The 26,921-nt window shown below is 40.2% G+C and overlaps 2 protein-coding genes across 3 annotated transcripts; both read left to right on the top strand.

Moving 5' to 3' along the window:
• The first annotated feature begins 639 nt into the window (after positions 1 to 639).
• fundc1 (FUN14 domain containing 1) lies at positions 640 to 3,536 on the top strand. Its single transcript, XM_040006702.1, has 5 exons — positions 640 to 769; positions 1,237 to 1,387; positions 2,396 to 2,471; positions 2,558 to 2,686; positions 2,791 to 3,536. The coding sequence occupies exons 1-5, from the start codon at positions 700 to 702 to the stop codon at positions 2,866 to 2,868; spliced, it is 504 nt and encodes a 167-aa protein (XP_039862636.1). The 5' UTR covers positions 640 to 699; the 3' UTR covers positions 2,869 to 3,536.
• Positions 3,537 to 4,146: 610 nt separating this feature from the next.
• On the top strand, positions 4,147 to 15,374 carry efhc2 (EF-hand domain (C-terminal) containing 2). 2 transcript variants are annotated; one of them, XM_040006701.1, is made up of 16 exons: positions 4,147 to 4,321; positions 4,579 to 4,767; positions 5,696 to 5,846; positions 6,582 to 6,805; positions 6,947 to 7,198; positions 7,867 to 7,974; positions 9,008 to 9,146; positions 9,844 to 10,009; positions 10,131 to 10,273; positions 10,409 to 10,605; positions 10,725 to 10,858; positions 11,613 to 11,807; positions 12,694 to 12,786; positions 13,854 to 13,953; positions 14,488 to 14,572; positions 15,185 to 15,292. In XM_040006701.1, exons 1-16 carry the CDS (start codon positions 4,280 to 4,282, stop codon positions 15,187 to 15,189), a joined length of 2,223 nt encoding a protein of 740 aa, XP_039862635.1. In that variant the 5' UTR covers positions 4,147 to 4,279; the 3' UTR covers positions 15,190 to 15,292. The 2 variants fall into 2 exon arrangements, with proteins under 2 accessions (XP_039862635.1, XP_039862634.1); XM_040006700.1 differs by lacking the exon at positions 14,488 to 14,572 and having other exon boundaries at positions 4,156 to 4,321; positions 15,185 to 15,374.
• Positions 15,375 to 26,921: the final 11,547 nt, after the last annotated feature.

Raw genomic sequence — 26,921 nt, 5'->3', positions numbered from 1 at the left:
AAAACTATAACTATTCCCTTTTTGAAGTTTTGTGCCGTGTTATTTATAATATGTTTTTTAAGCTTCAGGCCAGTTAGCGAATGAACACAATGCCTTGGTGTTCCAAAAAAACGATATAAACAAATCCCCATAAAAAATAAAAAGCTATATAAAACTTAGTAATAATATTTTTAATATATTTACTATCGGTTCTTTCTTTTGTTTGTCTGTTTTGTCTTTTTCTACCACTAGGCACACCGGGTTATTACGAAACTCATTCATGGATTTGGTGCATAAGCCACGGCAGAATTTCTTCTGCTAACTTAATAGTGCAAAAATAACCTAAATAAATGAAACCTGTTATTGTCAGGAATTAGTCAGGAATTGTTTTCCTAATATCAGTTAGGAAAATAGGGGGCTAACCATCTCCACTTGGAATGCACTCATTTAGAGTTATTCTTAAAAAACAAAATAGTCACAACCAACACACCTTTAGCTTCCCATACCTGTGTCCTAACAACCTTCAGTGCACTGAGTGTATTGGAGGTCACGCGAAACCTGGATGGAGTTGCGAGACTGGCAAAATCTCCAAATGTTTCATAAGAAACAAAAACATGTATTATTATTATTATTATTATTATTACTACTACTACATAACGTATAACATTGCAGTATATGTAGGCCTGCCCATGTCTCAGTTTCTTTTTCACCGTCAAATTTATGCAAATGACGCCGGACGTGAAAGCAGCTGAGGACAGACCAGTGCACTCCAAAATGGCGAATAGCAAGGGTAAGGAGGCCTGTAAAGTTATTGCATGTTATTCGGATCCAGGACGGTCTCGACACCGTGGGTGCATTTAGTAACGTTCGCGTTGCTGCTAAGAAGCCTTGAAGACGTTTTCCCGTTTCTTCTGTAGCGTTGACTGTGTCCTGGGCCGCACCATTTACAGCTAACATTAACTTTTCACCTGTTAGCTTTAGTTATGTAGTCATGCTAAGTTATTGTTAGGCCCATGAATTTTAGTGAGTTGTAATGGAGCCCGTAATGAAACTATTGGTATCTGCCTCTGTCATGATAAATCTTAAGTAAAAAAGCAGGAAACTACTAAAATTGATCGTTGAGTTATGGATAATAGCGTCCAGAATCGTGTGTTGATTTTGTAGCATTAATATAACTGTGCTTGTAAGGCTTCTCGCTGCTGCATTCATTGTTATTTCATGCTAGCTGTCTTTTATTTTTCCTTGTATGTACACAAGTGGAAGATGAGATTTACGACAAGGTCGTGGATCTGACAGAATACGCTAAACGTCAGCGATGGTGGAACCGCCTTTTCGGAAAGAATTCCGGCCCCATAGCTGAAAAATACTCTGTGGCCACACAGATTGCAATAGGTGGAGTGAGTGGATGGTAAATATTCTCATTAAAATTATGCTGCCTTTAGCGTAGTAAATATGAATGGCTGAGAAACACCCCAACGCAAAATGAGAAAATCTCAAGATTTAGATGGTTATAAATTGCTCTGTGTCTCATCTTGTTTACAGTATATCTTCTGTTGGCTGATTGGACTCGGATGTCTTTATTTCTGTACTGTGCAAAAATCTCTAGCCACCCCACATTCCCCTTTCCTAGGAAAATATGAAATGTGTGCAGACATTATTTGAAACATGCAAACATGTATGCCATACAGTGTATATAAGCAAAACAGAGTTTATACAATACTCATGACCTTTTAAGTGATCATGGTCATGAGTATTCTTCAACAGCCTGAAGTCTCCTCAGAAAGGTATCCAGGTATGCCTTTAGCAGCGTGTATGGCAGCAGTTTCATTCTTTAGTTTCAGTTTCCAAATCAGACACTTTTTGAGATGACATTGGGTGGTGGATCAAAGAACATTTTCTGTGTTCATGAATTTATTACTTTTGACAAGTGATTTACAATCCAGTTCTTGTGTCATTTGGCATACCTCAGAACTTGGAAAGGAAAGTCCAAAGAAAAACATTAAAAGAGCATCAGAAGGGCTGGAGAGCTACTGCTCAAGGCCGCTTTAAAAAATGACCAGGAGGCCTGGCTCTTTGGAAGCAAAATATAAAGAAATGAGGAGTAGCTCAAAATGTTTTGTACAGTATTGTATTACATATAGTGCATGCTCATCTTGCTGTTCACGTGTTACTGTAGCAGAGAGACAAAATTGTATTTTGCCATCACTTAAGAAAACAAATTTCACACTCCCAACTTTATAACTCGGCAGTTAAGGTATCTTGCAAACAGTCTTAGTTACACTTTATCAGTGGAACCTTTCACATCATGCAAACCTTATGACAGTGAATGGCCACCTTACAATGGTCATTGTTAGGCTAACTTGTGTCATTATTATTGTTAGATCAGCTACTATGCTCTCTTTTCAATTTGCCTTAGGTGTGCAGGTTACCTCTTCCAGAAGGTTGGAAAAGTTGCTGCTACCGCAGTGGGGGGAGGTCTTCTGCTTTTACAGGTATTATTGCATCGCCCTGCATAAATATGTGCAGGTTAAGCTTTTCAACACATTGACATTGTTTTCATGAATCTGTCTTTCTTCAGGTAGCTAACAACAGTGGCTATATCCAAGTGGACTGGAAGCGAGTAGAGAAGGATGTCAACAAAGCTAAGAAGCAGTTAAAGAAGGGAACAGATCAGGCAGTCCCTGAGCTCAACACATTTGTTGAGAAGGTAATTTTTTTGTGAGTTGTCTGGTTGACTGTGAGATCATTTTCACCCTCCCATTACAACAAAAAAGCGACTGTGTCATATGAAATATGGTTTGTGTCTTTCAGTCCAGAGAGTTTGTGAAGAAAAACATTGTCGTCACAAGTGGCTTCATCGGAGGATTCCTGCTCGGCCTGGCATCTTAGGACCTACCGAATGAGAAGAGTTATTGGGGTTTTATGTGTTATGTTTCTGATGTTATAAAACGCTATAGGGGATAATTATAAGTCTTTGCTGAAAAGTTCTCAAGTGTTTTAACAGCAAGTGACCAACAGATACCAGTTTAGCTTGGAGCTCTGTGTTTTTACTTAAGCTGCATTGCAAACCCTTCTGTTTATAACACCATACTTGCAAGTATTGTTGATATAGACATGGGACTTATTTATTAGTCCAGAATGGCCATCTTGAAACACTCCAGTTTTAACGCCAAATAATAATACATATCATGTAAATTAAATCAAAAAAGGAAACCCAGCAGAATGTTTCTGTTATTATGTATTTATTAAAAAAACGGGACAGTGTTCCAGAAAGAAAGATTTCCCATTGTGGTTGTGCACAGTTGGGGCAAATAGATTTCAGTTCACCTACACCTGGCAGGGGATGCATGTCTTTAGGGTATTCCATCAGTGCCACTGTTAATTTTTATATTTTGGTTCAACACATTATAATCAATCATCTTCAAAGTAAAAACTGGGTTACACCAGTCTTTGCGGTCTCTGTTTTTTATGATCTATTATGTTTAGCATCGCTTTGGGTACTGAAAGCTGTGGTCTGACTATTATGTAAGTAAATAAAAATAAAGAAATATGTTGAATTGTGTCTAATTCAATTTACAGTGCAGTATACATTCATCCATGCTTTGGTTTACTTTCACTTGGATTTTGTAAAATGTTTTAGTTTGCACATATAATTAGAAACAAAAATGAGCTGCTACTCTGGCCATTTATTTTTGTATGCCCTACAAGCATAATAGTTTACAGTTTATAAAGAAACAGGATGTGTTATAATGTATTCTTAAGTCCAAGTATAATTTTTGCAGGATGTGTGTGGCATACATTAAATTATAATTTCTTAGGTAGACACAGAGGGCTTTTAGATGGCGTAAAAGTTCAAGCAAGAATTATTTCCAAATCATCAGAATGTACAGTAAACTCTAAACAGCAAGGTATTATTTACAGGGATAATTACTTAATTACCTTACCGGTAGTAGTGGTGATTATATTATGCCAACTCTGATACTATTTGTAAACTTTAATATATAAATAGTACATAAGTACACAGTTTACACTCTGTTGCACTTTTTAACTTGTAGGAAAAATAATGTGTTTATAAATTCTTTTTTATTTAATTGGCTATGTTAGCATCAAAATATACGATGAACAGCAATAATTTGAATATTGTTATGAAAATAAAAATATTTCATTGGTTCTTTTTGTTGCTAAGAGACGTGTCCCCAAAAGACGTTTCCATGGTAACAGACCGATAACAGACCGTTGGAACTTCAGGGCCGCTGAGTTTTATGGAGAAAGTAATCCAACAGTTATAAGTATTACCACCATGGCTTTACCGTTTCTGCCAGGGAACTCTCCCAATGAAAGAGTAAGTTTACGACACTTCGTATGTTTCTCGCAAATTACCGAGTTTCGTTAGCAGGCGACTTCCTTAGCTAGAAACTAACCCCAGGTCGCCTGTTAGCTAGAGAGCGCTTAAGCTCAGATAAAAGTGGTTGTACGAGTGGGTGAGTGATGTATGCTGTTTAGAAAGCGCTTTGAGTACTCAGGCATATAAGAACCAGTCTATTTAACATGTTTTTAATAGAAAGTGCTCAGATATACTTTCTCCTTTCTGTACCACAGCTGGGGAAGGAGAGATTCCACAAATCCCAACATTTTGACTATTCCAGTGGAGTCCCTATGCTGGTTGGGTCTGAGAAGCCAGGCATTGGAGGAGAACATTTAGTTGGTCAGGAGATTAAACCAAAGTACTCCGTCTATCCCATAGGAAGTGGTACCGGTTTACCACCATGGGTAACCTTTGACAAACAGGTGAATAATCAATCAATCAATCAATCTTTATTTATAAAGCACTTTTCATACAAAAAAATGTAGCACAAAGTGCTTTACATAGTTAAAAGCAGCCCACCCCACCCTCCAACTCACTCCCCACACTCTCATTAACATAAATGATGTGAATACACACATATCCCCCCACCCCCACCCCACACACACACACACATACACACACGCGCACACTTAAAGAGTAAAAATTGGGCTGGGCTCGCATGAGCCAAGTGAGGAAACACTATAACAGGGAGCCGTCTGCACCGGGAGCCGGTCACAGACCGCAGCCTCCAGGCTGGGCACACAGCAGGAGGGAGGCCAAGGAGCCCCCCAGCCAGGCTGAGAGGACCCCTAGAGACCCAGCAGCCACGGTCAATCACAGCCCCGGTGCAGAGAGCGCCCTCCGAGGAAACACTGGAGATATGACACAATAGGATATATACAGGATAAAATAAATAAGAACAGGATACAATATAAATATAAATATAAATAGAGTAAGAAGATTAAAAAATGAATAAGAATAAAATCAATAAATATTAGGTAAAGCCTAAATTAATAATAGAATAACAGGATAGAATAAATAAGCATAAAATAAATAAAGGCTAAGTAAAAGCTAAATTAAAAAGGTGGGTCTTGAGCCTGTTCTTAAAAACATGTACGTTCTCTGCGGCCCTGAGCTCCTCCGGCAGGCTGTGAATAATAGAAACTGATTTTAATTCTCCACTCAGACAGACATGGTATAGCTTTATGTTATTTTTTTTTATGTCTGTTATTAAGGTTTAAAGCTTCCAATAGCTTGTGTTACTCATTCAAGTAAAAAAAAATTAAAGCCTGTTATTTTTTAAAGCCTGTCATCATCTCGCATTTGTCATTTGAGTAATTTTAGCCACAAAATATCACTTTGTCCTTCTAGGTTCTGTGTTTTGATGCATACTTCCAGGAGACTGTACCTGAGGCTCAGTCTGAGACGTACAGAATCAGAAAGTGTAAGATCTACTTCTTCCTGGAAGACGATACCATACAGGTTGTGGAGCCGGAGTACAAGAACAGTGGCATTCCCCAAGGTGTCTGTGATATAACAGGAAATATCTTGAGAATATTGCTTAAATTCAATTACAGCCTCAATAAATAAATAAACAATGAGACACTATGCAAAATATAAATGGAAACAGAATAAAATGAGTTGCAAATCTGATAAACTCACATTTTACTCATAATAAAAACTTGTAACATTTTTAAGGAAAAAATAAGGTCACTTTTGAATTTGATGGGAGGAAGATGAAGAAGAAGAAATTCAAATATTGCATTTTAATTCGTCTGACTACAGATGCAGTCTACTTTGCCTCTCTAAATTTTAAATGAGTGTTTGCTCAGAGAAGATGGTGGCGTTGTTCACATACAGCTTCTTCTCTGCATGATTGAGCTTTAACTGTTTCTGCCAACCATTTGTGGACAGTGAACAGTGATTTCTGGAAGTGTTCCTGAGCTGATGCAGTGATTTCCATGATAAAAGCATGCCTGTATTAGATGCCTTCGGGGTGGCGATGATCATGGGCATCCAGCATTGATTTTCAGCTTTGTCTCTTGCAAAAAGACATTTCTCCAGACAAATATGGGTTTATGAGTTTGTCAGTGATTGCATTCTGTTTTAATTTACATTCTATACAGCATCCCAACTCTTTTGGGATTGGGTTTGGATTTTTGTTAATCTTATGCTTTTTCCCAAGTGGCCCAAAAATCTGCAATATGATGAGAGTTTCCAGACTCATTTGTTACTGTGTTGGTGATCCCTGTCATAGGAACACTCATTCGTCGCCACCGTATTCCACTGCCTCCTCCAAATGAAGGCCAGTTCTACAACCTGTTCCATTTCAACATCAACCAACAGATGAAGCTGTACTCTCGCACATTCACTGTGACTGACTGTGACTCTTTCACAAGGAACTTTCTGACAAAACTTGGGGTGCACGTAAATAACCCTACAACTGTACCTGAGGACCCCTACAGCAGCCTCCAGGAACAGGTGGGCACCCGAAATACATTTTTTGTTGTTTGTATTTTATTTTAACTCATATAACTCTGTCGAAATATATTTTAATCCTCCTTTATTTATTTTTTTTAAAAGAAAGTTATAGCGAATAATCTATTTGTTTCACGCTCTCAGCTCAAAAAGAGTATGCAGCCACTTCGGCCATATGAGAGACATGATACGCTGAAGCAGTTCTTGGACCATGACCGCAAAGTCCTGCGCTTCTACTGCTTCTGGGATGACTCACAGAGCATTTATGTTGACTTGCGGGAGCTCATACTGCACTACTTCCTGGTTGATGACACCATAGAGATCCGTGAGGTGATCCCCCCAAATTCTGGCAGAGACAAAGTGAACAAATTTCTTCGTCGCTGCAGACTACCTAAGGTAGGTAAAGCAGCGTGATAAGAGCGCGATAACAGCTGTCGAGAAATGAGAGAGTAAGGAAAAAAAGCACAGGCAGGGTTATACAAAAGGATAAATAAGGGCTTTTTTGAGCTTGAAGTTTTGCTATTTCTTTGTTTTTGTTAACTTTTAAAGATGGTTACTCCTAACCTAAAGGCTTGCAATGTCCCTCTTTCTGGTTGTGTTGCTTCTTTTCGTCTTCCTGCTTTCATGGAGACCTCATTCACTCTGACAGGACTGCTTTAGCACCCAGTTTCCCTCAAGCATGTAGGCTTTCTCCTCCAGTTACTGACTGACCAAGCTTAATTCATCCTGAAGGACATCCAGGCATCAATCATGTCAGTGTATAACTATGTGTTTTCAGTCCAGTAACGTTGTTTGCTCCGATGCCTTTTTATTAAATGTCAGCCTTAAAGGTTGAGCAGACTTTGCCATCCAGTGGGAAATCACCGTGTCCTTAACGACAGATCTCGTTTCCTTCTTCAGTCTTATTTTGTTGATCTGCTTCTCCCTCTCTCTTTCAGTCTTTTATCCGTCTTTTTATTTCTCTTACCAGTTGTGTGCATGCAGAATGGTATTTACTTATAAAGAATAATTTTTGTTTAACAGTTTCTGTATTTTTCCTGTCCGCACTTGTTTCCCTTTTGCAGCATGTTCCAGCCAAAGTCAAGCAGCCTGGAGAGATAACAGACCGCACGGTGCTCAACGTGCTCACCTCCAGTACTATGGGAAACCGCTACATACTGGACAGCCTCAAAGTATGTCCTGTCTCAGCCACGCTCACACTACAAACATGCTACCGGGATGTTATTTGAGAGGTCACCAAGAGGCTAGGCAGTTAGCGAGATTTTCATGAATCTCAGAGGTTAAACCTAAAACGAGCTATTAAGACACTCGATTAGAGTTAGAGGATAAAATATGCGTCAAATTACAATCCAGTAATCCAGTCTAGGGGAAGGCCGCTTCCTTTTTCAGTTAATACAATACTGTGCAAACCTCTTGTGTCACTCCTCATTTCCTCCATATTTTGCTAGGAAATTGGGAAATAGAGGCAATTTATTGAAACATGTGTGTACATATGTGGAAATACAATATATAAGGCAAAAACAGAGGATGTACAACACCTTGAAAGTCAAAGTATGACCACCTTTATACTTCACAGTCTGAACTCTCTTAGGTGGGTTTTCTTCTAATTTCTTTGACTATCCTTTAGGAATAGCTCTCAAAGACTTTCAAAGTTCTTCTTTGGATGTTGGCTGCTTTTTGTTCTGTTCTCTGTGAAGATGATGCCACACTGCTAAAATGATTCTGCTGAGGCCAGTCCATGACTGATAATGTTCCATTGTATGTTTCTCTATTCAGATATGCTTTTACTGCGTTGGCAGTGTCATGCTGAAAAAGAAGCTGTTGCTAATCAAACACAGATTATGTTTGACCACACTTTTCTGTATTAAATAATAATTCCATCAATTTTCAGTTTTGCCTGTATGCAACCATCAGTCTTATCAGAAATAAAAGGTTTCCTGAGTTTGACCCAAAATAAGGTTTTAAAATGCTTCCACAGAGCGTTAATCTTATTCCACCATTTTTGCTGACATAATTTCTGAGGTGGATTTTAATACAGGATTCTTCGATCACCATGTCCCACTCCCTGTATCCACTCAGCACCAGGCTCTTAATAGATATAACCATCCAATTCATGTGTGTTTAAGTAATTCAATTCAACAAGTAAGATTCTATATAAGTTTTTGTTTTGTTTACTCATGTCATTATCTCTATTCTCACCTGCAGACAGGAGCTGTCCACGAGGAATTCTACAAGGACTGTGATTTAATCATAGGTGGGGAAGTGGATGTGTGGGGCAGGAGAGTAATCCTCGCTGACTGTGATGACTTCACCAAACACTACTACCGCGCCAAATATGGCATCGGTACGGTAAACACTACTGCAGTGCTGTTGATTTCTTTATTTCAGTATTACTAAAAATGTTTGCATTGTTTCTTTGGACAGGATTGTCAACTGAAAAAAAAATTGCATTATGTATACACCTATGGAATAACTGATGTAAGAAAATGCTTACAGTGACATATTTTTTCCTGGGGATTTTCACTTGTGTCTTGCATTGCATTAATCTGAACACTTGGGGGCAGTAAGAGCAAGCATCTGCCAAAGCCGTCTTTCTTGTGGAGGTGATTCCTGAATCCAATGGTACAGGATAGATTTGCTTGGATAATGAAGTCTTTCTGTCTATAGAGAGCGCTTATTGCTTGACGCTTATTAGAAAAACAGAAAGTGTTCAACACCACTGATGAACTGACAAAAGACACCTGGGCCTCCAGTTAAAGTTAAAGGCACTTACTCCCCGGCAGGGAAAAACCTTATAGTGTATCCTTGCTCACTGCCACCCTGGGCAGGTTTTGGGGGCTTGCTGCATTAGTCACAGTAGGAAACAAGACAGAGGCCCCGCTGACAGGTCACTGTGATGGAAGTGTCCCTTCTTGCTCTGAGTAGTCAGGGGTCAGCTCAGGGATAGATGACCTGTTTCATTGTGATCATTTAAGCTCTCCTCCTGGGTTTATTTTCTTCTTTTAAATGTTTTGTCTCTTCTTTCTTCTGCTTCCTCTTAGAGGACTTCACCCCGTTGCAGTACAAAGCTCCGCCAGCCCCTAAGCCCCCGAGACCTGTGCCCCCCTACAACGGCTTTGGCTCAGAGGAGGACTCGCTGAGCTTCTGCCAGCGCCTCCTGCCCAAGCCACCACGGAAAGACTTCCAGAAATTTATGGCGAAAGACAGGTTCGATGAGTTTAAGTCACAGTCACAATCAAATTAGTGAAAGTTTTTTATCTCTACTCTATCTCTCACTATATGTGTGTTAGTGCTAGCCCCGAACTCTACTGTGAGCCTGTCTCCACAGGTATGGCTTGGACAGTAAAGTGCTGAATTTCCAAGCTAAGATGATTACAGCTGATCCAGTTGACAGAGAGCGGGTCTTCATCATCTCCTTCTACCTCTCCAATGACACCATCAGTGTGTTTGAACGCCCACAGAAGAACTCAGGTAAAAACTTTCCGTCCTCATTTGCAACAGAGACACTCGTAGGACCTGAGATACAAATCGATGACCCTCATGGTTCGGATACATGTAGTTAAGTATTACCGATGCTTTCTTTCTACACTCTGTCCCATGTTGTAGGTGTTCTTGGTGGTAAGTTTCTGGAGCGCGGTCGTGTAAAGAAGCCAGGCCAGGAGCTGTTTAAGAGTCAGCTGTCTCAGTACTTTACAGCTCAGGATCTGTATGTGGGAGCTACCCTCTGCCTTAACAGCATCAACTTCCAGCTTCTGGATGCTGATGAATACACATTCAAGTACATGGAGCAACATGCTGAGGAGGTAAAGAGGAAAAATAAGAAATCAGCACAAGCTGGTTTTAGTTTTTTGTCTCGGGGGCATGAAGCAGTCCGCTTTTCCTTAAGTGCTATTAAGCATGTTTTCTGTGTTACCCTTTAAAGTTTCCCAGAGCCAACATGGGCATCATCATTAGCAAACTAAGGTCCCTTCCGGAGGAGAAACAGTGTGAGATCAGGAAGTTTCTGACTCTCAGTGACCCCAGCAACACTGGCTTCATCCCTTTTGAGTCGATAAGGTACAGTAATGAAGCAAAAACACTTGCAGTTTAATCTCTTGCCCGCAAGTGTTGAAGTACGTGATCAATGTATTCAGTTCTCCAAGGGGAAATTACTGCCAGCACCTCCTGTTAGCAGAGTGTGGTAACTTGGACGAGACCGAGAGAAGGGTTCTAGTTCCCAACCATAAAGTGATGAAAAGGACAGTTAATCACTACATATGTGGAGTTTAAATAGTGATTTACTGGAGACTAATTTGTTCCTATCCAATTCTAGGGATGTAAATATAATAAGTGACACATGAAAGCAAAGAGAAATCCTGTGCACAGTATATTAAGGGTGTTTTCACATCTGCAGGGTTTAGTCAGTTTAAATCAAATTCTAAGTCGAACTCTCTTCGTTTTATGGAAAATGGAGAATAAAACAGTTAGTATGGGCCAGCTATAAATTGAATGTAAGTTCTCCATGTTATCCACTCAGCGAGAACATAACCTCAACCTCTTTCCTCTATTTACTTTTGTTGCTCCAGACACATCTGATCAATAAGCATACTACACGTTCTCACTTATTTTGTAGCAACACATTTTGGTTCACTTGCAGTTCCCCTTCGAGTTTTATCTGGTAACCAGAAACCAAATCTTCAAGTTTACAGACTCATGAGCTGATTTGGACCAGAGTAAGTGAACTGTAGGTGTGAAAACAACCTTAAAGGATTGTGAGATGTGGGTTAGTTCATTTGTCATCAGTTTTTGTGTATTTTTTCTCCCCACATAGGAGCCTGCTGCTGGGACTGGACTGCAATCTGTCTGAGCACGAGGTGCTGGTGCTGGGCCGGTGTTTCTCAGAGCGCGAGCAGACCCAGGTGGACGTGGGCTTGATGCTGGCTGTGGCCCAGGACTTCCTCAAGAAGAAGGCCTTTGAAGAATTCCCTAAAATGGCCAGAGCATTCGCGGATCACGATCGACACAAGTAAGGCAAAATACTATTGCAACATAAACACAGACACACACAGAAAAACACACTGGCAGATAGCGTCACAACAAGGCATCAATCGTGCAGCCTGTGGCCCCCATACCTCAGAGCAACGATTAGTTCCAGCAATGCCATAGCGGAGCATGGGAACCAGATGGATCCTTAAGACCTGTTTAGCCCAGTGCGCGCGCACGCACACGCACACACACACACACACACACACACACACACACACACACACACACACACACACACACACACACACACACACACAGTCTCCTGAGTCTATTATGTGTGTTTCTCATTGTCTGTCACCTTCATTTTGTTTTTGTGCATAAAATCACATATTTAATGCGCACACACTGCTCATCCATTTGATAGGACCTTTAACCCACTTTTGCTGATTTGTTTATGTGACACAAGTGTAGACACCCTTGATAGGCATCAACTTGTTCATCAGCGTCCCTGTAATAAGGAAGGCATGACAAGAACGGCGCCTCTGGACTCGCGGTCATTACTGTGGAGAATAAGTGTTCTTGCAGGACAGACATCCTCTGTTTTACACACATTGTCCAAATACGATATCACTTTAAAACGTTTTCCACTAGCACTGAATTTATGTCAGTCCTTATGGGAATTACATGTACTTTATGTTAAACTAACAACAAAGGCCAGCTCATGTTGCTGCTGATGGCACATTGTCTCTGATGTAATGTACTGGCCTCTAACCAACATGTTTTGTTTTGTTTTTTTTCTTAGAGCCTTTCTCAAATGTCTCTACAAACAGCAGGCTCACAGCCAATGCGAGTCTGAACTGTAGCTGCAGCTTTTGGCTCTACCATATGTTGGATATGTTGTGCGCTTGTTTTGTTTTTTTCTTTAGGACACAACGTCTCTCCACAAAAGCGATAAGGACCATTTGTAAAGCTTTCCACCTTCCCGTGCCCAACAGCCTGCTCGAAGGTCTTCTCAGCAAGTAAGAGCCCACAAATCAGTTTAGAGTAGAGCAGTTCAAGGTCCCCTCAAAAATGTCAGAACATTTTCAGAAGGTTTTTCAGAAAGATTTATTTTCACCGAGGTGAAGTGCAGTCCGCAGTCTGTGCCCGGGATTGTTCTTGTCATACAAAAAAAAATCTCGACCGAACTGAAAACCACAAAAATTAAGAAATGGTGCCTTGTTACAATCTTTTCAAGGACATATCTTATAAATATTTAAAGGTGTGTTCTGACCAGAGTTGTTTTTTTTTAATTGAACTTGAAATTTTGGTTTCTATTTTCAGTTGGTTTCCAGTGTGCGTTTGATTTTTTTGTTTCAGCTTGATTTATTTAGTTTCAGTGTTTAGACTCAGTTTTGTTTTTATTTGTTATTATTTGTGTTGGGGGTATTTGACTGGGTAAGAAATATAAGACATCAAGTAGACATCCCAATCACAATCTGCACTAACATCTCCTGATGGTTGAGAAAACTACATTTTAAAAATCTTAAAGACAATTTCTACATATTTTTTTGGCTGCTTTTGTCAGCCCAGAATATTGTTTGGTAGTTTCTGTTTTCTCTGAAGTCTACATTGTTTATTTTTATTCCACATTAAAAAAAAATCATACTTGGCTTTACAGTTGTTGTTACAAGTTGCGAAGAAAAGTTTTGAAGTAGTGCAGATACAGTGCAGAAATATGGGTTAAACTTGGCCCAGGTGGTGTGAATACAGTCCAATATGCATCCGTGCAAACTGAAAATATTTCAACTTTCAACAAAAAATGTATGAAAGCCACAGAGATTCTGACTCAGACTGGATTTTCCAGAAGCCACAGACAAACAGAAAGTACATGATTATTGTAGCACCTTTGGGGCAGCTGGAAATGGAAGAATAAGCAAAAATTGCAGGAGTCTGATAATTAATGTGTAATTCCATCTGTGACTTATTTTTGAAAAGGAAGCAATTCTTAAATTTTAGTTTGCAAAATGGTTCAATAAGCTCCAGCGACTGTGATCATGAAGCACAAAAAAAACAGTTTCTCAAGTGGATGGCATCTTTTATTCAGGTTTGCAGATGGAGATGAGATTGACTACTATGCCTTCCTTGCTGGTATTAACTGGTTAGAGCACCCTGCTCCACCCGTGATGCCTGAAGACACCTTAAAGGTGAGAAAAAGCAGGAACTATAAAGCAAATAAAGCAAGAAGAAAGAGTCAATTCAGTGAGAGACAGTAAGTGATTTCACAGCATGTGCACAGATTTTTTAAATAGGGGTAACTGAAAATGAGTTTACGTTCTCCTCTAACCTGCAATCACTCAGTGGATGAGTGAGCCAAAGGCAGAATCAAGTGAGCGGAAAGGAACAGTCATCGGATAAGAAGACAATCTGTGTGTGTGTGTGTGTGTGTAAGGCTTGAGAGAGACATGCATACAGAGGTGGTCAAAAAGAAGTAGCTCTTCTCTTCTTCTCTCTTTTACTTGTATCTTTCCTGTGTAATACAAATTCGGCATGCTACGCTACAGCCAAATCTAAGCAGAAACAGGTGAGCAGGAGAGATATTCACCAGACTTGCGTGAATAGAACAAGAGTGAAGGAATCTGTGTATGTGCTCACGGTGTGTGTGTGTGTGTGTGTGTGTGTATGTGTATACTGACACTGTGCTTAATTTATTCTCCATTTTCCTCTGCCATGGTTTCCAGCTGCTTTTTTCCTCGCCGGCTTCTAAGCCCAAACTCATTGCTCAGTCTCTGCTCAACTACTCTGCCGTCCTAAAAAAGCTCCAAGGTAAACCCTCGAAGAGACCAAAAATGGCCACTGCACCTTTTTAACATTTTTTAAGGTGTCAAGAACAACAGGAATGTCACGTTGGCAGGTCCAGACAAACTAACTTCTCCTTGCGTGCCTTTTTGGTATTTGCTGCATTCCAACTCGCTGTTTAGCATTGCTGATTTTCTTATTGCCTCTGCTGTTATCATTCTTTTGTTCTGTTCATTTTACTTTATCTTGGAAACAATTCAAAAAAAAAGTGGAAAGTGCTAAATGGCACTTTTGTAAGCAGGATTTTCCTTTGTTTCCTAGGGTTTAATCAGTATAATGGAGGTAAAAGACAGCCCTCAGTTTTGTTAACGTTTGAAAAAGCAGTGCTATTTTAAATAGCCCTTTTGCTACACTCTGAAATGTTTCATTTGTGCAAAAGTGCATAGTCAAGTCATAGTGCAGAGTCAAGCAAATAAAAGAACAATAAAGGAGAGCGTTATCACAGAGAAGCACAAAACAGTCACAGAGGAGAGAAAGAAATAGTAAAATAAAGCTGGACACCAGAATGATCAATTATTTACAACACTAAATATTTGAATCTGCTCAAAGTGACGTGTGTGTTCCTGTTCCTGTTTCCAGTTTGAAGTCGATGTGGGGTTTGATGGAGGCCGAGCAGCCGTGAAAAACATCAACTACTCTGCCTTCCTGCAGGATGCATTCAGCTTGCCCTCAAACAGCAGTGACACCTCAGCATAGACACATACCCTTACCCCATGGACACAAACACACACACTGCTCATTCCTCAATTAAAGGACATGGTACATCACATAACCAGCCTCTTGTGTCTTCATCATGGGTCACAGTGAAGATGTGTAAAACCACAGGAGAGGTGGTATGCATGTGTGTGTGTGTGTGTGTGTGTGTGTGTGTGTGTGTGTGTGTGTGTGTGTGTGTGTGTGTGTGTGTGTGTGTGTACAGTTTGGCAGCAGTGGTTAAAGCGCAAAGCTAAAACAATTGAGTTAACTGGAAAATTGGTGCTTTAGGGGAGAGAAGTTGTGAGAACACAGATGGTTTTTTTTATGTACTTGCATGTGTTAGTGTGTGTTTGCGATTTGGTTTGAACTTAACCAAGATATGGTTGAAAAACACATGCTGGCCAGAGCTCTGCTCACAAACATATTGATTAAACAGTATTACCTTTACAAGAAAAAGCTGACATTTGGCAGTCATTTTGTTAATGATACCATGTTGTGTCTGCCTTGCCAAATGATTAAACTAAAGGACAAGGACATAAAAATTTTAGGTACTAAACTTTATCATTTAACAACTAAATAAGGTTGTAAAGGTAAACATGCTACACGTTGTTCAAAGTCATCAGTGATACTCCTAAACCTAACCCTGGGAATTCAGAACATGTAGTTAATGTTTTTGTGAAATTCCTTTCCCAAATCTTGGCAATGATGGAATTTAGAAAACAGTCTGACACACATCAAAAACTATTCACATTTTTACAGGGTTATGGTAGGGTTAGGCTGATGACTAAGCCCTCAGAGGTTTAAGCTGCTTTAACCCTTTGAGGGCTAAGGTTAAGCCTAATTACAGCTCCCGCAGCCTCTGCAAGCTGCTTCGCAACCCTACCTCTACTCCAGCTCTTCCATTTCATACTATTTATGTTGTTTCTGACTTAATCAGTGTCATGCTTGTTGTCACTGATGCCTGCCAAAGATAAATTACTGCAGACACGGTGGTTAACACATTTGCCTTGCAGCAAGAAAGTCCTGTATTTGAATCCACCAGCTGGCTGACGCCTTTCTGTGTGGAGGTTGCACATTCTCCCTGCATGGGTTCTCTCCAAATGCTCTGGCTTCACCGCCCAGTGCTCCACCCAAGTCAGATTAACTGGTGTTCAAAACTGGCCACCGGTAGGAAAGTGAGTGTGAATGGTTGTCTTTCCGTTGGTTTTGTTGACAGACTGGCAACCTTAATTCATAAGAAGTGAACTGAAGTGAATGACCTCAACCATACAGCTCTTTACTTGGTATGAACCTTCTAGTCACTGGACCCTTTTCTATCTCCTCTAGAGCTATAGAAAAAATGTGCAGATGAGATCAGAATTATTAGACCCCTATGAAAAAAAATGTATTTCCCAAGTACTGTTAAAGAGAGCAATGGGTTTTTAACACAGCATTTTCCAAACATCCTGGTTTTATTTTGAATGCTTACATTATTTTGCTTTGCAGACAGAAACATGATTATTTAACAAAAAAGCAAAACTAGCAGCTTGCAGTCATTTCTTGTAGTTTTCAATAAGTCTCCTGACCAATCGCAGCTCACTCTTCTTTGGCAGATCTCAAGCTCCTCCAGATTTGATGGTAGTGTGGCTTGGACCTTGGCCTTCCATTCAGTTCAGTTCAGGCCAGGCCACAGGCTTTGGGGAGTCCAATCAGTAACATGTCGTTGGAAGATAAAGCGACAACCCAGGCCAAGTTTTGCTGCTGACTGCAGTTTTCTTTCAAAATCTACAAATATCCTTCTTTCTTCATTATTCCTTGCACCTTGACGAGATTCTCAGTTCCAGACATACTGAAGCACCCTCACAGCATAATACTCCCACCACCATGCTTTACTGTTCTATTGGTTGTACGCCTCAATCTTCTTTCTCTAAATATAAGCAGTGTCTTTGTTGTCGCTCTAGTTTCATCTCATCTGACTAAAGGATGAACTTCCAGTAAATGTAATCTTTCTCCAGGTTGTATTTAGCATAGCTCAGTGTGGCTTGAAGGTTTCTCTTTTGTAGAAATGGAGCTTTTCTTGGTCTGCAGCCTCACAGTCCATTCCTTTGGGGTTCTAGTAATTATCGTCTTTGACACTAAAATTCCCAACTTGGCTAAGTCATTCACTCGTGTCTTGGCAGTTGTTCTGGGTACTGGACACAAAATTATCAGCCCTCCTGTTAAATCAAAAGTTTTCACAGGGGGCTGATCATTTTGCCCTAATCCGTAGATGGGTTGTAATGATCCAAAATCCAGAAATTATATCCAGGCCTTATATGTTTATGATCAAGGCAAAAATTTTCAAAGTAGAAATGTAAATAGAGAAAACAAAATGGATGTTGTTGTTTTTTGTTGTCTCTCTTTGGCTTCAGTTATAAATTCCCTGAGGCTCATTCCGGCATCAGTGACTTATTGTCAGTGATAGTTGTGGGAATTCTTTTCTCATACTAAATGGATGAAAACATCGCAAAGGATATTGGCAACACATAGAAGTGAAGAGTGAGTTCTTCATAGGTCAGAATTACATGGAACTACACTCTCATGTTTGCCTGTCTGTATGTGGCACTGTTGGAATATGAAAAAGCACAGGTTGTTCAGGTTGAGGCGCCGTTGTAATGGGAGCCGGCGTTGCAAATTATAGTAAGGGGATAAGTCAAACATTGGGTAATGAAACACCGAATCCCCTTTGTGTAACCACACACACACACACATGTCTGTGAAGGTTCTCAGTAACCACACACACACATGCAAACACACACCATATGTACCGCCTCACCCCTTTCACACTGAGCACAGAAACAGTGCATTACATCACTCAGGGCATTATCAGGTCCTGTCCGCCTGCTTTCACACGTACTAAAATATTAACCTCCACAGTCACCCGCCACCAAAACACAACGAGTGACGGTGATGCGGTCAGCAGTGGCGGGGAGCTTCCTGGGCACATGCTTGGCTTTTTTTTGCTTTCTGAAACATGAGGTGAGAGAGAGAGGATAATGAGGGAGGAATTTCAACGCCTCCACCACCCACACATCGTCCAACACTCCTCTTCCTCCTGTCAGTTGCTATGCACCCACACATCCCATTTTCTGCCCTGTCACGGTCTGTGGCACAGCAACAGCAGATTGAATGGGTTGCGTCATCATCATTGGGCTTAGAAATATGGATGTGACATATGAGGTGCACAACGTCCTTGAGGAGTAGGCTGGGTTTTTAAAAATATAGAATATTATAGTTTCAGCTGAAGTATACAAAGTACTTGCTGATCAATGATTTTTGATTGTCTTTGGATGTATTCAGAAAATAAATTACGCTTTGCGACAAACAATAAGTTTGTTAGTAGGATGCTTCTGTTATTTAAAGTGGGGAGGAAGTACTCAGACTTACTGACATATGGGGAAGGTCATGCAGTGAAAATATCAAAGGAAGTTATTATATTCAGGACAATGTATTACTACTTTCAAAAAGTGCCCCAGGCAGAGTAATGGTCACTGTGACTGTTATGTGTACTGTATATTAGATTATAAATATGCATTCAGTTAAAAACAAGCAAATAATGATTGTGTTCTTTACAGATTAATCACTAATCATTTCCCAAATGAACCCATTAAATGTAGAATAGAAAGTAGTGGAAGACACTCATCTAGTTATGAACCAAATTTCCACTTACTGACTGCTGCTTTTTTTGCAGATAATCAGAACATCCTGAACTTTAATATATATATATGTGAAAGAACATATATAAATGTGCGGATTTATATACATCCAGACCAGTTACAGAAGGGAATCAAAAACTATGAAAAGGAGAGAACAGCTTATTGATCTCAGATCTTTTGCTTCTGTGTCTGACACAAAAGGCAGATGTCTGTCAGGTTTCAAAAGCAGTTAGGTCGATCCTTCAGAAAAGTAGTGTATCTTTTTCAGGAGTCCTTCCGTTTGTGTAGGATGGGCCTTCTTGGCACAAGTCGACAAAAGGCAGTAATGTCAGCTTGGATTCTGTTCAGGTTCACATTTGGAGGGTTTACCCCAAATATTGCTGTAATAGCAGACAGTGCAGTTTTCCCCAAATTGTAGAAAACTTTCAAAATCTTGACATCAGAAATGTTTTAAATTTGGGTACAAACAAAGACAGTTTACAACGATCACATGTAGTCTTAAGGTCACAGTAAATTTCTGTTAATTAAATAATCTGACTTTGGCCCAGTGAAGCCTGTGTATGGTCTTAAATTCGATTATTTCGATTATTTCACTTTGTGCCACTCCCATCTTTGTTTTGAAGAGTGTAAAGTTACAAGGCAATGAGCATTTATTAATTTATTCCATTGTTTCAAATGCGTGCTACACTTTGAGGACAGCATCTAAGAGAGAACTGAGGGAAGGGGGGAACACAGGTAAAAGAAAATTTGATCTAAAAAAATTTCTTTCTCCTTCATCTGTTCTCATCTGTACTGAACTCAAATCTATGTGAGAATTGTGCAAAAGAAAAAGAATTTTTTTAAAAAGGTGCAAAGCCCTCCTTTATGCTGCTTTTAACAGATTTCAAGGTGGCTGTACATTTTTATAGCATTTTTAAGCAAAAGCGGTTACACAGACCTCACCCTGAATTTATTTTAGATTCTTCTAGGCTATGTCTATGGACACATTTTAATGTTTAAACCACACTTTTGAATGATTGTTTCAGATCTCAACAACCACTCACTATGCAATGGACTAGAGTTCCTCATTCTGTAGTGCTGTCCAAATGAATTATAAGTATTATCACAATATCAACCGTATTTGTGCTTATTAATTTGAGAAAATGCACGTCTGTATTTATTTGTTTAGCAGATGCTGAGTCACTTTTTAACAATCCGACAGAAATTAATGTAAATAACAATGTTGCAAAAATAGCTGCTTCATAGTGTAGTGCTTTAAACATTCAGCTAGCATACGAGATGGTTAAAGACTGCCCATGGGATTGCATCTGGTGTAAAAATCAAATCAAATATGTGGAGCTGTCTGCTGTGAGGACCCCTTCTGTATAAGTTAGCAGCCAACAGAAGCTCATTTTGGCTGCTGAGAGAATGACAGAAGTAGTTTTTGAAAGTGTTTTTAAGGTGGTACATGAACTTATTGTATAGTCATCCGCATCCCAAAGAACAAAAGTCCTTCTAGAAGTGAGTCTAGCTGTTGGCTCTTATTTGCGCAGTTGCTTTAAAGCATTATCAGACTTGGGGTGGTGAACCTGCAGCTCCACAGCCACATGCTGCCCTTTTGCTCATCTCACATGAGACAAATTTAGCAAACACCAAAAACAGTTATAAGCTAAATAATTTCAAGAAAAATCAGGATATTGCTGTATTTACAGGTCCCACAGTTGATGACTGTCTACATGTAGCTGGAGAAAAATGAAAAGGAATCTCGCATATTGAACTAGACTGTCTACTGCAGATTAGATAACTGGAATAAATTGGATGGATGGAGTCCACAGTTGAGCAGAGTAGTCAGATGTGTTAGTAGGTTTTGATTTACACGAGTTAGAGCTTCATAGAGATTTGGGGGGTCAAAAGTTGCTCTTTTGGATAGTAAATGTACTTTATTTTCAGCGCAACTGCATGCACAGAATCATAGCAGTGAAAACAAAACACAACTACTGATATCAGTTTGCTGTCTTTGTCCTGAAACATGGCAGCTGAATATTGTGCCATGTGTCTCTCTTGCATTAGGGAGTAGGTAGTCCTGAATAAGTAAATGATAAGATTCATCAGCTGTTAAAAAAAAAGGAAGTTTCTCAAGAAAAGAAAATTACAAATTAAAAGGAAAAAACTTCTGTTTAGCTGCAGTTGTCCACACAGAAAACAAAAGCTAACAGGCATTAGCTTCCATAATTGTAATGGACCCTACCATGGAGTATGGTTAACTCCATAAAATTCTAATCCTTGTGATGAGCTTTCATAAATGTATTTATTTATTAACGTCACAATTTTTAAAAGGACTTTTATGTGAATTGATATTTGTCTGCATGCTGTATAGAAGGTTAATGTTGCTGTTAACGTTTAAGAAAGCGTTTTATCAAACAGCACAACGAGGAACATGTGACTCAAACTTTGCAGCAAACACGGAGGACAACAGTGAATCACCCTGTGCGATTCACTGTTTAGTTCATGTGGTTTGTGTTCTGTTGCCTCTACTCAGCACAAACGGGACACGGTGGCTTGTTTTAAAGAGTCTGCTCCCTTTTTTCTTTTCTTTTTTTTTTGTCCTCATTCTACTTTACTGCTGTTCTGCTCAGGACCATTGTACTGTAAAAACCGATACGCAGGAAATCCATAAATGTCTCCTGGGTGAAGAGGATCTGAGTGTGCGGCGCACGTCCAAATATGCGGGTATGTCTGCGTGCACGCACTCTATGTGCGTGATTGGCCTAATGCAAGTCTGATGGAGTCATGGCTAATCTATGAAGTCTAAACAGATATCTGAGAACAAGAGAGGGGAGTTTCTGTTTACTGGCTGGGTGCCTTTCTTTTCTCATGACAACAAATCTTAAACCTGGAACAACACACACACACACACACACACACACACACACACACACACACACACACACACACACACACACACACATCACAAAGCACCTGTGTTCAGATGTTGTTTTCTCAGAACTCTTCCCCCAAAGCAGCAGTTTTTGGCCCTGCACTTAACTCGGAACAATCTGCCAGTAATTGGTATAATCTTTTAATCCGTCCTGCTAATGATTTTCTACACAACTTAAGACTGTAGTTGTGGAAAATTATCAAGTTTGTTTAGCTAAAGTCATTACCTACACAACATTTAAAAAAAGATACAGGCAGGGCATCAGACTTACGCCATCTCACGCTATCCCCAGCACCGCCCTGCTCTGTCACACCAACCCTCTGCATGTCGTCCTTCAGTGCGTCCATAAATCTTCTCTGTGGTCTTCCTCTTGCCTTTTTCTTGGCAGCTCCAAATTCAACATCCTTTGTTCAAAATATCCAGTATTCCTCCTGCATCCAAACCAGCTTTTTGTCCAAACTGCTCAACCTCAACTGTCCCTCTGATATACTCATTTTACTTCAATTTCAAAATATGTGTATATTTAATTTATTTGTATTTTTTATTTTATTTTTTTTTTTTTTTAATGGTCCGTTGGCCCACTTTCGGGCCTTTTTGTCACATATTGTAATCTGAGGCAAAGGATAAACATGCATATCTGAAAGACTGTTAAAGATAAAAGCCTGAATTTTTCATTGCCCTGACATACATCAAAGTACGTGTACATACTGGCTAGGTAAAATATGAAAGAAAAAAAATTCAAGCCAACCTGTAAAGTCTCACATTGTGAAAGACAATTCACAAAACTGTGAAATAAAGCATGCAGAAAAGCTTTTAACATGAAATACTTCATCACGAAAGACTGAGCAAATATGACAAAAACAAAAGTATCAGTAGATTGTCGCGTCTAAATAAATCAAAAGTATGACATTTACAGGTGGGACTTTAATCACAACTCAGAAAATAATTTTGTTAAATATGTATGTATATTTTTTCCATTTTCTTCTTAAATCATCACATTTTTAAAAACATTTTCTGCATTTAAAAAATGCCTCGAAAGTTTATGTTTCAAAGGTTGAACATATGTTCTGATTGCTGTGAAATTGTAGCTTTATGTATCAAATACTTTCAAGATATATTTTGGGAGAAATGGTCCATTTATCCATTTTCAGGTCTTTTTTTTTTTTTGCACATTGAAATCTCAGACCATGTTTGAACACGATTATCTCAAAAGTGATTAAAGATAAAAGCCTAAAACTTTCATTTGTATTCAAATATCTGAGTATTTACTAGTTAAAATATATTTATTTAGAATTATGGGACTATAAATAAGTCCTATAATTAAGAATCCACAAATAAAAAACACTTTACATTGCAAAACAAAATTAGTGACAATGTCTGAATAGTTATATTTTCCAAAAATGCAAAAGCAAACGTAGAATATTTTTGAACATGAAATTGTTATTCACAAAAATAAAGAAAATGCTGTTTTTGTTCAACTTTCATGCTGGATTGGGGAAATATAACAAGTTTTACCACAAAAACAAAATATGAGCAGATAGTTTAATCCAAATAGAACAAATCTCTGTTTTGAGTTCTTGATCATCTGATTTGAGATGGAATGACGATGTTGTGATGAAAACTTTGCAAAACCTTTGGAAATGAGAGCTAGATGGTATCATGTTTGTTGGCTGGTTTTTGCTTTTGCCTTTTGAACACAGGTAGAGTGTTTTTGTAGCACAGCTCAAACTACCTTCACTAAACGTGATGCCTTTCCACCTGTTGATTCTGACTCAGAAGTCCCAAGTGGGCTGCAGAGGTAGAGCAGCTACTTTAATGTCCACTGCAATGGGACTTCTATGGGAATGAAGTGAGTTTAGTAGATTGTTTTTTGCAGCTCTCCCTCATTTCGGTGATTGCTCAGTGCCAATGGCCATTGGTATAGAGAGAGGGTGGAGGTAGAGAGGGCTAAGCCTTGGACCCCACTTTACAGGGTCAGACCCTGCCCCAGGTGCACATGGGAAAGCACTTATTTGCTCTTTTTTTTGTTCCATATCTCAGAATCTTTTCACTTTCTCTCTTATATCCCTTTATTTGTTCTGATTTCCCATGCAATGTCATGCACACAGCTATGTGTTTTGGGTTTAAATGAGTGTTAAGATCATTAGCTACGGTGTGGTCTGCACTCACTGCGCCCTCATCGCCATTTGAGCCGTGCAGTTTCTCTTTGATACCAGAGTTTTATTGCTGTACTAGACAATATCCTTTGATTCTGAGCTAACTGTGCTTTCTCCCTGAGCTCCATAGGCAGACCTGGTACGCTCATCAGACACCAAGTTGTCTTTGGCAGCTGCTGTGACATTACTCTACCTGGTCAAGAACAGAGAAAGTTATTCTACACCAGCTTTAAATTACAACTATGGGACTATTTTTGTCAGGCATTTGGCTCCCAGTGGGGACCACTTTTGAGGCAAACAGGCCTGTTTTTCTGTTGCACACTGGTCTGCATAAATCTCCAAAAATAATAGCCCACTTCTATTTTTTTTCATCCAGCTTCAAATAATACTGAAAGTCAAGCTTCCAAATGAAGACTGAATACGTGTGCGTTCACCATCAGTCAGCCTGCTGTTTTATGTGTCTCGCAGACGATATGAAGTGGCTGGAAATAAGCTGCTCCGAAGGAAACGAGTTAAAAACTGACAGATATCAATGTTTACATCTTTGGACAGGGCATCAGAGCTTCATCACCACCATAAATTCTTGGCTGGTGTTAGGATACCATGCCCAAAGGCCAAAAAATGTCTGCCTCAGGTGATACGATGTGACCCTGCCCTGTTAATCCTGCTGAAGACCAGCTCGAGTGCCGGTGCTCACAGGGACAGCAGGATCAGAGTGCCTACAGCCAAGGTGGGACTTAATAAAGACATGGACCGCTGTCACATGCAACTGAAGCAAAAAAAATCTTAAGGCGTGACACATCACTAAAATGGAGCCGAACAAAGAGAGAAACGAGGTGTAATTTTAAAAAGTAAGTTACCTGCCAGCAGCTGTCACATTATTTTTGCTTTTTATTACCGCCCGTTTACCAGCTAAAAGTGCAGAGAGTGAGAGGGTTTGTCCAAGTTGTCAGGAGGCTGCTTTTGCAGTGGTATGTCAGCTCAGTGCATCCCTCTTCAGCTCAATATGTCTTCTGGCCTTTCTCCTCCGCTCTCTGCCTCCCACCCCACCCTCTTCTCCCCGCATATGGGATTCACATTTGGCTCCACTGACCGTTTTCTTAATGTGATATTATGATACATTATCTGAAGCCATTTACTCCCTGTCACCACCTCTCGTGTGGACACAAGCCGAGTTAAGCCAAGGAGAGGCTGAGTCCAGGTGAGTTATGACCATTTAATTTGACACCATTCACAGCCGGCCCGATCTTTTACAATGCCTGAAAGTGCAATCAAAACACAAACACAAGACACTTACGTGTGCTTCTCGCTCTCACTCTCTAGGAGCCCATTGGTGGCATATAAGTTTTCACCCCCACCTCCTGCTGCTGGTTGTAAATCGCCTCTGTCGAAGGTGTATTTGTGCGAGAGAGAGAGAGGGAACAGAAGGTGAGAAATTTGGGGGTCAGCCGAGGCCTTCCAGGTAATTGTGCTTCTTAAACTTTTGACCCTGTAAGCCCTGCTTAGCGTGGTGCAGCTCGCTCCCCTTATTTCCCCTGAGAATTTTTACTCCCTGTACCAAGGACATGTTCGTGTGCGATACAATGACAATCTGAGCATATGCTGTCACCAAACACGTGTTATTCTTTTACACCTTTTTTGGGGGGCCATGAACTCGTTACTTATTTCATGAGGCGATGAAAAATGGCACGAGCTTGTCCCTTAATAGGCTCTGCCTCCCTGTGCCTGTGTAAAAACTGTGAAATACCCTTTTCCCTCTGTATCCCAGTACCACAAACACATCAGTTAGTTGTCATATTTCTGATATTTCTCTATCCAGAAATGCTGAAAAGGAAGCGAGGTCACTGACGTAATCGACTGCAATAATCAGGCGACTGTTGTGCGCGCAGCCTCAGAGAATATATAACTTTCAGGGCAAGCCTCATTATTTGCCTTCTCTTCACAGCAGTGTGCCCCTTTAATATTTCCAGGGTCTGTCTGTCTTCATATTGAGCCGCTTGAGAATGATGGATGAGGTTATTACAGTTGGATCCACTCGGGGCTCTCCTATATTGCAGTTTGTTTTCATCATTTCTAAACATACAACTGGCTTTAGGTTTGTGCTCATATTTCCCCTCCCCTCCGGGTTGTGTGTCTGTGTTTTAAACACAGAGTGATTTTTGGCAAATAAGTCCTTCATTCGGTTATGATTTGGCGCTTTTCATAATGTCTCCTTTTTCAATATATTCAGCGTATGTGTAGCTTTGCTTTTCTAGTAGAAGTAAATGGTATCTCAGAGTTGCAATCCCAAATATGCTTCTCTCCTTCCCCTTCCTTCCTCCCCTCCAAACCACCACCACACCTGCGAACCCCTCCGCCCCTACCCCCTGTGTCACGGGGGGGGGGGGGACGCCGCGTGAAGAGGAAGGGCCGCAGGGGCCAGTTGTTTTTAAATAAACTAAATCTGCTAACAGTTTTATAACCCTGACCTCGTAAAAAACTGGCTGCAGCTTTTGGTCAGCTCTCTCCTGATGGGGCAAGCAGAGTCGTTCCAAGCCTGGAATTCCCATTTGCCGCTGCGGAGCATGTCGGTGCGTCAGCTGGTGTGCCTGCGAGAGAGAGGGAAGAGGTAAAAGGGCGTATGATATACGATTGCTGTGTCACGATCCACATGTGATGAGCGTCCTCACAGGCGGGGAGCATCCAGGCTGCTCCCTCTGTCTGGTGATTTCCCTGTTAAAGAAAAGTAAGGGAGAGGGGGGCAAGGGAGGGAGAAAGAGAGAGAAAGCAGAGGTGAGAGAGAGAGAGAGAGAGAGGGAGGAGAGAGGAGCGCTCAGACAATCAGTGTGTGTCTGTGTGTGTGTAAGTGAGAGAGAGAGAGAGAGAGAGAGAGA

The sequence above is a fragment of the Simochromis diagramma genome, unplaced genomic scaffold, assembly GCF_900408965.1.
Source record: "Simochromis diagramma unplaced genomic scaffold, fSimDia1.1 OVJJ01000514.1, whole genome shotgun sequence".
NCBI lineage: Eukaryota > Metazoa > Chordata > Actinopteri > Cichliformes > Cichlidae > Simochromis > Simochromis diagramma.
Note: the sequence above shows the minus strand (reverse complement) of the source record. Positions and strands in the feature narration are given on the sequence as shown.

What these genes read in the sequence shown, in the direction of transcription:
- efhc2 (XM_040006700.1), top strand. Translation starts at nt 4,280, where the DNA reads ATGGCTTTACCGTTTCTGCCAGGGAACTCTCCCAATGAAAGA. An exon ending in ACAGCAGCCTCCAGGAACAG is followed by an intron (nt 6,806 to 6,946) that starts GTGGGCACCCGA and finishes TCACGCTCTCAG; the next exon opens with CTCAAAAAGAGTATGCAGCC. An exon ending in ACGCCCACAGAAGAACTCAG is followed by an intron (nt 10,274 to 10,408) that starts GTAAAAACTTTC and finishes CCCATGTTGTAG; the next exon opens with GTGTTCTTGGTGGTAAGTTT.
- fundc1 (XM_040006702.1), top strand. Translation starts at nt 700, where the DNA reads ATGCAAATGACGCCGGACGTGAAAGCAGCTGAGGACAGACCAGTGCAC. An exon ending in GAGGTCTTCTGCTTTTACAG is followed by an intron (nt 2,472 to 2,557) that starts GTATTATTGCAT and finishes GTCTTTCTTCAG; the next exon opens with GTAGCTAACAACAGTGGCTA. An exon ending in TCAACACATTTGTTGAGAAG is followed by an intron (nt 2,687 to 2,790) that starts GTAATTTTTTTG and finishes TGTGTCTTTCAG; the next exon opens with TCCAGAGAGTTTGTGAAGAA.